This window comes from Theropithecus gelada, chromosome 10 (genome assembly GCF_003255815.1).
Source record: "Theropithecus gelada isolate Dixy chromosome 10, Tgel_1.0, whole genome shotgun sequence".
NCBI classification, from domain to species: domain Eukaryota; kingdom Metazoa; phylum Chordata; class Mammalia; order Primates; family Cercopithecidae; genus Theropithecus; species Theropithecus gelada.
In genome coordinates, this window is record NC_037678.1 from 72,253,126 (window position 1) to 72,264,842 (window position 11,717).

The 11,717-nt window shown below is 52.9% G+C and overlaps 1 protein-coding gene across 2 annotated transcripts in view; it reads right to left on the reverse strand.

The window, feature by feature from the left end:
* Nucleotides 1-11,403, reverse strand: part of ANGPT4 (angiopoietin 4) — a 45,295-nt gene extending 33,892 nt beyond the window's left edge. For both annotated transcript variants that reach the window (XM_025399959.1, XM_025399958.1), the window contains exon 1: nucleotides 10,981-11,403. In XM_025399959.1, coding sequence (XP_025255744.1) covers nucleotides 10,981-11,289 — 309 coding nt within the window. In that variant the 5' untranslated portion in view covers nucleotides 11,290-11,403. The remainder of the gene's footprint in view (nucleotides 1-10,980) is intronic.
* Nucleotides 11,404-11,717: the final 314 nt, after the last annotated feature.

Below are 11,717 nucleotides of genomic sequence, written 5' to 3' on the forward strand. Positions count from 1 at the left end.
CAAATTTTTCTGTCCCTGCCTCAACCCACAGTTCCCTCCCTACAGGCCACTGAGGGAGGTACCTGGGTTTCCTTCAGAGAAATGCTCTGCATACATCTGCAGTAACTATGCTTCCATCCCACCACCTGCCCTTCAGGCTACAAAAACCTCAGCTTGCTGTTCCACACCTGGCTTCCTTTTGCTTAACATAATTCATAGCGTGTTCCATATTCATCCAGGTAGACTAGCCTCAGCATTGTAAGCTGCTTGCAATTCCATCTATGGGCCTCCATTGTATCCTCATCTAGTCCCTTCTAGCTGGACCTGTAGGATGTTTCCAGGCTTTAACCATCACAAACAGGGCTGCTACAAATATCCTTGTACACCTGTCACTTAACACTCCCACAAGCCTATGTGGGGAATAAATCCTTCGAAGTAGAATTGCTGAGTGAAATCACATGTTTTTTTGGTCCTTTGTTTTTTGAGACAGAGTCTTGCTCTATCACCCAGGCTGGAGTGCAATGGTGTGATTATGGCTCAATGCAGCCTCAAACCCCCAGGCTCAAGCGATCCCCCCACCTTAGCCTCTCAAGTAGCTGGGACTATAGGCGTGTGCCACCAGGCCCAGCTAATTTTTCAGTATTTTTTGTAGATACCAGGGTCTCGCTTTGTTGACTCAGGCTGGTCTCGAACTCCTGAGCTTGAGTGATCCTCCCACCTCACCTCAGCCTCCCAAAACATTTGTGATTTTGACTATTGTTAACAAACTGCCCTTGGCAGAGGTTGTGCCTGGTGGTTTCTGCGCTTTTGGAGGAGAGGCCCTAGGGTCTGCAGAGGTGGCCACAGGAGCCACAGAGTTGCTTATTGCACTCCCTCCCAACACACATCCACACCCCCCCAATCTCAGTAGCACCAGAGCATCTCCCACCAGCATCCTTCTGACTTCCAGGTCTCCCTGAAAATGTCACCTCCTCTGAGAAGCATTCCCTGACCACCCCCACTCTGCTCCACCTGTTTATCACAGTGTCCACTCTGGCTTCTACACAGTACTTCATGCCATGTGAAATCACTTCAGTCATTTGTCATTTGTCCAATTCCCCCACCAGAAGAGCCCCAGGAGTGCAGAGATCTGTCTTCCCTGTTCATGAGCACATCCTCCATGCCTAGAATAGAGCCAGGCACATAAGAGGTCCTGGATAAAATATTTGTTGAAAGAACAGATGGGTCAGTTTTGTGTAAGGGGCACCAGATTTCCATTGAATAGTTGTTTGGCATCTAGAAGCAAGTTTGGAGCCTCGAGCCCAGGCCCAGCCACTGCTGGAGCCTGTGAGAGACAAAGGCAGTGGAGACGACAGAGGCCAGAGAACAGAGAGCTAACTGGTGCCAGGGCAGAAAGAAAGGGGAAGAAACACCAGCACAGAGATGGGAGGGGCAGGCAGGAGGGTTCCCAGGGGGAATGGAGGGAAGGAGTCAGCTTGGGGTATCTGTAGGAGGAATGTTCTAGAAATGAGCAAGACATACTCTTGGTGCTCATTTACTTCCTCTAACCAACTCGTTCAGATGTGCCGAGACCTGTGCATGGTGCTGGGGAGACAGCAGCTACCAGAACAGGTCAGGCTCCGCACTGCTGCCAGAGTCTCCCAAGGAAGATATGTAAAGGGTTACTGTGTCCCAGGCATGGCCCCAAAGCCCTACAAATACAGCTCATTTAGTCCTTGGTTCTCCCATTGTCACCATTTTACAGGTGAGGAAAGGAAGGCACTGAGAAGATGAGCATCTTGCCTAAGTGGCAAAGATTGGATTTAAATACAGGCCTCTGGTCTCCAAAGACCACACCCTTAGCCATTCAGTGGGTTGCTTGTGGCAGCTAGCCTTCAGAATGACCCCAGGGATCCTGGTGCTCATGCCCTTGTGTAGTCCCCTCTCTCAAGAAGTCAGGACTAACTGGCATGACTAATTAGATATTGTAGAAACGTTAGTGTGACTTCCTTGGCTAAATCATTGCATTGTGTCTTCTGTCTTGCCCTCTCTTGGACGCCATGCTCTACGGGAAGTAGGCCACCATGGCCTGAGGACCCTTAAGCAGCCCTGGGGAGGAACCCATCTGGAGGGGAACTGAGGCCTTCTACCCATGGCCAGCAGCTCACCAGACACAGGAGGCTGAGCCCCAGCCCCGGTCAAGCCTTCAGATGAGTGCAGCCCTAGCTGATATCTGAGTGCAGCCACATGAAAAAAAAAACTACCTTGTTAAGTTGCTTCAGAATTCCTGACCCTCAGAAACTGAAAGATAATAAATGTTTATTATTATTTTAAGCTGCTAAATGTTTTAGGGTAATTTGCTATGCTGCAATAGATAACTAATATACTGCTTTTCCAGAGCTTATAGAGGTTTAACCCTCTTGCTTCTCTTCTCTGCCATCCCCAGTCCTCAGTTTCTTCATTTTGACAATGGGCTGACTTGTGATTTGTGAGGGGTGGCCCTCGTCCTGTGCCTTGCTTCTGTCCCCCAGGCCTGCACCAGGCCCTCACTCTGTGGCTCAATGCAGACTGAGATGGTTTGTCTTGTCCTCTCTGAGTAGCTGGGCCCAAGCCTTCCTTGTTGTTTTCCTCTCTGCAAGATATTCTATTGCTTTTCTTCTGGGTTAGGCTCTGGGCAAGCAGAGCCAGTGGACAGGGAGCCAGGGGTAGAGAGAGTCGGGGACCAACGGGCTCTCATGGAGGGATGAGCTTCTCAACCCTGGCTCAACCCTCAATTCTTTGACACAGGCCCAGCATCTCCAAACATCCAGTGTGGTCTGGGCCTGGAGCACTGCACTGAGAGTCAGCAAGCTTGCTCAATAGCTTTGCCATTTCTTTTCTCTGCCAGTGATGAGCTTCTCTGCACCTCAGTGGCCTCATTGTTTCCTCCTTGCAGAGGGCCTGGAAGGAATAGGGAAATGGCCACAGGGATCTGTGCTCTGCAGGAGCTGGGCTGGGATTCTTGTCTGTCTTGTTCATGAGGCCTAGCACAGTGACTAGCACACAGTAGCGCTTCCCATATTTGTGCAATATTTGGGACTTCCCTGGCTCCTGAGCCTCACCTCTGATGGGGTGGTAGGTCCAGTGTCCATCCCAGGCAAAAGGCCACAAGGAGAAGATGAGGAGAGTGGACTTGGGAGGGGCTGCCAGGGTCCCTGCCTCCTCAGGCTCAGCTATGCCTTTGGTGGTCGTCTATATTTCAACCTTGATCTTGGGAGGTGTTTGCGATTGCTCACCTCCCTGACACTTGAATGTCACAGAATGGAATGGTGTGCCCATTTTGCTTGGCAACATGCCTATTGAACAGTTATTATGTGCTCAGCACTGTTCTAACCACTAGGTATATTAAGTCCTTGTAGCCACCCTCCAAGGTAGGACCTGTTATCAACCCATTTTACAGATGAGGCACAGAGAGGTTAAACAACTTATGATGCCACAAGGTTTATGAGTCAATGTTTATAAGACACATATAAAGTGCCTGGCCCAGGGAAAGTCCCATATGTGAATTCGCCACAGCAAAGCACTCACCCCAGAAGACAGAAGAAACAATAGTAGCATCTCCTGGTTCTCTGCACGCTGGAGCGGTGCCAGGCACATCCCCCGACCAGCCTTTTGAGCCTCACAGCAAACCCAGGCAATGTGTGTATCACCTCCATTTTATAGATTGAAAAACTGAAGCTCAGGTCTTTCTCATATTTGCACAGCTAAAAATCTCACAGATGTAAAGTTGAGGGAACAAAAGCAAACTACAGTAAGATATAGATGGTATGACAGGATTCCTTCCACTGTGAATCCTGGAGTCTTTGGGTTTACCGAGCACTTACTTTCTGCCAGGACGTGTATGGAGCCCCACATGTGCGTTGCCTCATTTAATCACCTCAGTAACCTACAAAGTGGCTTCTGTTATTGTTCTCACTTCACAGATAAGGAAACCAAGACGCAGAGTGGAAAAGCAATGGTCTGAGAAGGCACAGCCAGTAAGCAGTGGAGCTGGGATTCAAACTGAGTCAACTGGGACTCAGGACCTACACTGGCCTTCTGTGGGATTTACCCCCAGGCCCTGGGCCAAGAATGGGGCGTGCAATTGTGGGGATACCCAGACTGAGCTTCTGGAGCCCCTTAGCTTTTCAGAATGGCCACAGCTGCCTGAGGCCCTGCCTGAATCATCCCTGGCAGAAAAGCCCTAGGGAAGCTCTCCTTGGCCTAAGGGCTCCTGGGGGAAGAAAAATCTAGCAGCTACGGGTCTCCCCTTTGGGGACCAGGGTCCTCTATATTTTCCAGGTACCAACTACTGCCCAGGGACCCGCCCACCATGGACATAGCTTATTTACTGGACAGGAAACCATCCTAAGTGCTGAGATAACAGGTTCTGGCCTCAGATGACTGAATCTGACTTCACCCTTCTTGGCTGTATGGTCTTGGACAAGCCACCTAATCTCTTGGTGCCTCAGTTTCCTCATCTGTTAGTGGACAAGCAATCTTACTTTACTGAGTCATGGTGAGAATTAAATGCAGTAACATAAAGCACCTAGGACAGTATGTGGCATATAGTAAATGCTCACTAAATAAGTACTTACTCATTACGTCATAACTGCTTTTTCATCCTCCACTCACTCCGGGAGGCACGAGTATCTTGAGTTCCACTTTAGAGAGGAGCCAGCTGCCATGTGTGGCTTCCCTGGGCTCCCATAGCTTGGAGTGGTACCCCTGGGACGTGACCTCCTGACCTCAACTTGGTCCTCCCCAGACCCCACAGCCATCTCTCAGGGTTCATTCCAGACATTTCAGAGCTGGCTCTGAGGTTATGCAAACAAACTGTGGCCCGAGTCTGACTGGAGGTGTAGGCTTAGGGGGAAGACCTGGGGCCTGTTTTCTAACATTTCCTGCTCAAGGAGAAGGGGAAGAAGGTCTGTGTACATCCCAGCTTGGCTGAGCTCTAAGGCCGGGGAGGAGAGAACTAGAAACATGTGGTCCTGCCCTCTGTGGCCCTGTCCTCTGTGGCTCTGTCTTCTGTGGGCTGGCTGGCCAAGCCAGTTGAACAAATAAACGCATCCCTCTGGGGGAAGTCGCCGGGGGGGCTGCTGCTGCTGGTGCCTGCCCTGCACCCCCACCTCATCCCGGGCATGAGCCAGCTGGTCATCCCCAGGCCGAGGGTATCTGTGCCAACTGTTTCTAGGCCCCCTTCTTGGAAAAATAACCCCATTACTCTAAGAAGCAGATGCTGTTCTCCCCACCCCATCCCCCAGTCCCAAACTGCTTAGAAAGGAGCCAGCGTTGAGGTTAGGAAATCAAACCCCAAGATATTTTGTTCGGCACCGAGACTCATTTCTTGTTTGGATAACTGAAGGCTGAAAATGCCAAGAATTTGTGGGCAGCCTGGGAAGGCTGGGGCAACTGGAACCCTGGCTCCAAAACCAGGTCAGTTTGGGAGGGTCTCAGGCTGGGCAAGGACCCCGCCCTGGGTTTCTCCTTGGTGCTCTCTTGACCCACACCCAGCTAGGCAGGGCCTCACAACTGCCAGGCCAAGGGGCCGAGTTATTCTGAGGTTTGATGTCAGAGACCTGGAGCAAACAGCAGAGGCTGGGACAGTGCCAGGTTGGGAGGCCCCTGCCCAGCCCCTGACCCCTCTCTGCTTGGTTTTGGGTGCAGAGGAGGAAGAGAAAGAGGCCCTGGCTGAGCTGCCAGCTGTAGGGTGGGCATCGGTCTTCTGGAAGATGTGCCCTGGGTCTTCAGTGTGGACACCCAGGGAGGTAGAGGTGGGAGGGATGGCCTCGGGGTGAGAAAAGGAGGAGCTGAGAAAGAGACAGGGAAGGATGCAGGGAGACACTTTGATAGCCAACCAAGAGAGAGAATCAGAGACAGAGACACCCACAGAGTTAGCAACAGTGAGTCAGGGCCACCGCGAGCGCCCCAAGAGAGATCCACAGAGGCAGAGAGACGCAGAAATAGAGAGACAGGCTGACCACGGTGGCTCGCGTCTGCCGTCCCAGCTACTTGGAAGACTGAGGCGGGAGGATCGCTTGAGCTCAGGAGTTCAAGGCTGCAGTGAGCTGTGATTGCACCATTGCACCCCAGAGTGATTGAGAGAGCCAGACCTTGTCTTTAAGAGAGAGAGAGAGAGAGAGAGAGAGAGAGAAAGAGACAGAGACAGACAAAGATAGACAGAGATAGATAGAGAGAAGGCTACCATGGACTCCAGGCCAGCAGCTATTGGCTGCTCCCTAAAGGCGAGAAAGTAGTTCTCACCCTTGGTTTCCAGGTGGAGTCAGCCCTGTCCCTGGGAGCTCAGAGACTGGGGAAGATGTGCTGCCCTCAGGTGGTGGGGGTGGGCCAGGGAGCCTGGGGCTTGTGTCTGGCCCTGGTTTTCCTCATTCTCCTCATCTGTAGAATGGATCATTCTGTGAGGACATGAGGAGAAGGCAGAGGATGGCACTTCTTGGCTGGGACACCTGGAGCAACTGGGGAAATGGCAGTCACACACAGGAGCCCTTATTGAGCACCTGCTGTGTGCAGAGGCTTTCCCTGCTCTGCTTCTCTTGGCGTCACATAGAAGGTCAGGAGTAGGTGCTGTCATTCTCCTCCCAGCCTCCGGATGAGGCACTGAGAGGGAAGGGCCAGCATTGGGTCCTAGAGCGAGGACGCGGTGGACAGAGGAGGTCATGTGACTAGCCACTGAGCTGCCCAGCCCAGCTAGAGATGCCTGCACTGCAGCTGGCTCTGTCCCCCAACCTCTTCAATATTCCTGCCTGCAGCTTTTCATCCAGATGCAGAGGGTGGAGCAGAGCCCAGAGCTGATGTGCAGCCCCAGGAGCTGACTCCAGATGGGAGTCACTGGGGCAGGGGCTTTCCAGGAGGGAGGAGGAGGAGAGGGAGGGAGGCAGAAGGAGGGGGAGAGAAGGGAGAAGAAAGGGAAGGGGAGTGCAGGGGAGGAGGAGAGTGTGAAAGAGGAGAGAGAGAGAAGGGGCAAGGCCGGGGCTCTCCCCTTGCCCGATGAGCACTGGCAGTAGGACACAGCAAGCTGTATGCTAGGAAAAGAGAGTGGGTATCTGGGGACTTGGAAACTCTGCAGTAGAAGGGTGCACCAAGAGCACCCCATCCTCTCGAGATCTTGCTTCCCTTGCCTCCAAAAGAACCTGCAGTTTGGAGTGAGATCCAGATTGACTTTCACTGCTACTTGACTCTGGCAAGTCACTTTCCCTCTCTGGCCTGTTTCCTCACCTGTACACTGGGGAAACAGGAGGGGAGTTGGGGGCACAGGCTGAGCAGATGTTGGCCTCTGGGATTCGCAACAGGGAGGATCTCCCCTGTGTCTGTCTAGATGAATAGAATCTTGCTGAGAGCTTGTTCATCCCTTATGGCAATGGTGATGATGGTGATGATGATGATGATGGTGCCATTAGATGAGAGTATTTCAAAACTCTTTTTTAACTTTTCTGGGATGTTAGAGAAAAAGCCAAAAAAAAAAAAAAAGGGCTTTGAGTTTCAGAAGATCTGAGATATGCCTGGACCAAGAGAAGAACCAGAGGAAGGTCACAGCCACAGCTACAGAAGGTAGCAAGCACCCCCTACTGGGGCCCAGGAGTGTCAGAGGGGAGAGAGAGAAATTATTGTTTACATGAACCAAGGGTCACGTGTCTCAACTGGAGTGAAGAAGGACCTAAGAATTGCAGGACCCATGTCTCCACTTCCAGGGACAACCCCCGATGGAAATAGCCAACATGTGTTGAGTGTTTACTATACACTTGACACCAGGCCAAGGACTTCCTGGAATCATCTTGTTAAATCCTCAGAGGTAGGTAGTATTTTCACCTTGTTTTGTAGGTGAGGAAACCAAGGCTCAGAGAGATGAAGCAACTCCAGGTCACACAGCAAGGGGCAGAAATGAGACTGGAATCCCAGCAGCTGGGCTCCAGAGTCAGGGCTCTCACCGTTCGGGCCCTGCTGCTGCCCAAGGAGGGGATAGACCCAGGCGATGTGGTGACCTGGTGTATCTAGGCTGATGGGTCTGACCTTGTGGCAGGCTCCACAGGCATTGGGCGACCTGGCAGTGACTTGATTGCCAAGGGGATGAAGGAGTGCTCAACCCAAGGGGCTCCTGCCCCAGGAGATGGCACCGCAAACACCAGAGACGGTGCAGGACTGAGGAGTCCTTGAGAACACCAGCGTGGCCAGTTGACATTCCCAGATCCAAGGACACGTGCAACCCTTGTACTGACTTGACCAAGATCGAGCTTCTCCCACTCATTGGTGCAGGGGCTTAAAATAGGGATTATGCTGAATTGAAGAAAAGCCCATCACACTGCTCAGGTGAGCTCCCCTGTGTCTTTGTGAAACACAAAGCCAGGCAGCAGGCTGGGAGTGCTTTGTGGGCAGTCTAACTTATTTTCCCAGCCATCCCTGACATACTGTCATTTTCACCTGTATGTCAAATGACATACTGACATTTTCACCATTTTGCAGACAGGGAGACTGAAACCTGCTCATCCATAGCCATGTGGTAGGGAAGTACCTGCAGCCAGGTCAGCTGAACTCCCATATCAGTGATCTTAGGCCCCACGGCACTCTATGGTGACCTGACTGACCCCAGCTCAGGATTTTCAGGCTAGGTGAATGGATGCCTGGAGAGGACATTCCATCTCAGGCTGAGGCGTCGGACCAGGTGATCTTCTGATCCTGCAAGCCATCAGTTCAAGCCATCAGCTCTCAGCCAATGTTTCCCAAGCATCCGACACCCAGGGGATTCAAAGATGGATGAGAGTGAGAGGTGAGACTTGGGGTAGGAGGCCCAGTGGGAGGTGATGACATTGTCCATGGGAAAGGTGACAAGGCCTGAGCCAGAAAGATGGACCATGAGAGAAGCCTAGGCTGTAGGATGGGCTGGGCCAGCTGCCTGGGGAATAGGTGGGAGCCACAGGATGCCCCCAGGGCACAGACAGCCTGTGGCTGGGTGGTGTCATACCCTAAACAGAGAGAGGCAGGCACGAGGAGGGTGTTTGGAGAAGAGTAGGGAGTTATCTCAGATAGCTTTGGAGTTGAGACACCCATGGACCCTCAGATGGGATGTTGCGGGAGGTCAAGGTCATGGGTTTTGGGCTCAGGATCCCATCAATGCCAATTTTGTGTCATCATGGAGCAGGATGGAGACCTGGGACCTGAGAGGTTGGAAGAACATTTATGCATTCATGCATGCACCCATGCTACAGACATTTATTGAGTACCTACTACATGTTAGGCACTATTCTAGGCCCTGGGAACCCAAGAGTGAGCAAAAGAGAAATGGCGCCTGCTCTCTGGGAGCCCACAGACCAAAAGAAATGTTTTTAAGAATATTAGGTAGGGATAAGTGCTAAGAAAAAAAACCACAAACTGGCAGAAGAGATAAAGGGTGAAAGAAGGAGGGTGGCTATTTTATACGGGGTGGGCAGGAAGGGCCTCTGAGGAGGTGACATTGGAGAGGATAGGAGGCTGGGGTAAGCCCAGTAGGGGTCTGGGAGAGGGAACTCCAGGGAGTAAGGGTTCTTGCTTTTATTCGGATGCATGGTAGCCCTGGGAGGAGGGAGAGGATGTAACTTAGGTTTTGATGGGGATTCTTTGGTCTGCTGCAAGGAGAATAGGGGGTGGGGGCCGAATGTTAGCAGGGAGCCAGGGTGGCAACCATGACAGTCATCCTGCCGGGAGCCAGAGGTGGTTGTCAAGCTTGTCTGCTGTTTAATACCTTCTAAAACTCCAGGAATTGGTTTGCATCCTTCATTCCCCAGTCACTGCCCAGACTGTCTCCTGGGTCCCTCTCCCTTTCCTTGGTAGCTCTCACTTAGGGACTCTCAAGAGTCCCAAATCAGACCTCCCAGGATGTCTCTTGTGCCCTCATGCCCTGCCAGGGCCAAGCCTGCCTTGCACACCTCTGTAGTTGGTGCTTCGCTGAGGGTACACAGTAGGTGCTCGCACTGTTTGCTGAAAGATGAAAGCGTGACAGGGCATTCTACAGCAGTCCTGGTCTTGGGCCAAAACCACAGTGGCGTCCTCAGCTCCTTGCTTCCTTGCACTCCGCATCCAATTCACCAGCAGAGCTGATGGGCTCTACCTCCAGAACCCACCAGAATCGGACTGGCCACACCCCCTCCCAGTCCCGTTCTGCTCCAGGCCTCCGGTACCTCGCACCTGGTGGCTGCAGCGGCCATCTCTTTGGGCTTCTTGCTTCTACCCTGCCTCCTACAGTCTATGCTGTTCAAATCAAATCACCGGTGTCTCTTGCAGTGGCTCCCACAACACTCAGAACAAAAGCTGAAGTCCTTCCAGCGGCCCCCACAGCTGCATGGCCTGCCCTTCTCTCACCTCTCAGACCTCCCCACACCCTTGCTCCCTCTCCTCTGCTCCAGCCACACAGTCCGTCGCCCCGCGGTTCTCCAGGCACTCACCGTTGCGGATACATTCCCACCTCACGGTCAACATACATGCTGCTCCCTTTTCAGAATGTTCCCTCAAATACCTGCCTGGCCTACTGTATCACTTCCCTTGTTCTCTGGGTTCAAATGTCACCTCTGAGATGTACTCTCTAATGATCTGACCTCAAGCAGTCACCCAGGGCCACCACTGGGTGGTGGTGGCCTCTTCCTTCTTCATGTTGCTTCACCATCTGACATAGTAGATTGTCTCTTATTGCCTCTTTCCCCCGCTAGTCTAGAGGGAGACATACTATACTGTTGTATCCCCAGCACCCAGCATAGCTTGGTCTGTCCAGCCCTTGGTCAGGGCTGAATGGATTTCTGTTGGATGAATGAAGGGATGGCAGTTAAAGAGCCAGGTTGCCAGCTTACACTGCCCAGTCTTGCTGTGTGGCCTCAGGCCCGTCCCTGCCCCTCTCTGTGCAACTCAGAGCCAGCCCTCTGTGCTCAGGGAAGGCCTCTGGGATGGACGCTCCACTTGCCGATTGTGACAGACCCCAAAGCCACCCTCTGCCCCCTGCAAGCCTCCCATGCCCCATACCTTCTTCAGCCACTGCGTGTTGTTCTGCACTGCCTGCTCCAGCCGTTTCACCTGTTGGGTGGGCAACTTCTCCAGGCGCAGTGGGTTAGCCAGTGATTCCCTCTGGAGGGTGTTGGAGTCCCTGGAGGCCTCAGGCCCTGGAGGACAGGGCTCAGGCTTGGGCAGCAAGAAGGTGTAGCTACAGTGGCCGTGCTGGACTACAAGTGTCTCGCAGCCCCTACCTGCCTCCTGCCCTGTCTGTTGAGCCACAGACATGGTGGCAACCAAGAGGAGGAGGCTGCCCCGCAGCATGGCTAGCTGGGAGAGCATCTGGAGGCGTGGCAATGGCAAGGGGTGTCTGCTCAGAGCCCCAGGGACTATGCCTGTGATGTCCTGCTGCAGCCAACAGTGGCCAGGCTTGCCTGCAGCTGCAGCTACAGACCTCTGTCTGGCCGAGCTCTGTCCAGGCGGCTATTTATACTTGCTCTGAATACCACGGCTGCTCAGCTTCCTCTCACCGCCTCCCTCCACCCCCACCCGACACCCTCTTACCTCTATTCTTCACTCCTTCCCTTCCTCCTTCCTCAGTCTTGACCGCACGTTGCCCTTACCCTAACCGTGCACCAACCTTGCTCTGCCTTCCTCACCTCTGAGCCCTCTGATTATCCAGTGAGGCCTGGCTTCCCTGCTGGAGGGAAGGGAAGAAAACAGCCCGCAGACACGCGCACACACTCACGCACACACGAGCACACACTCAC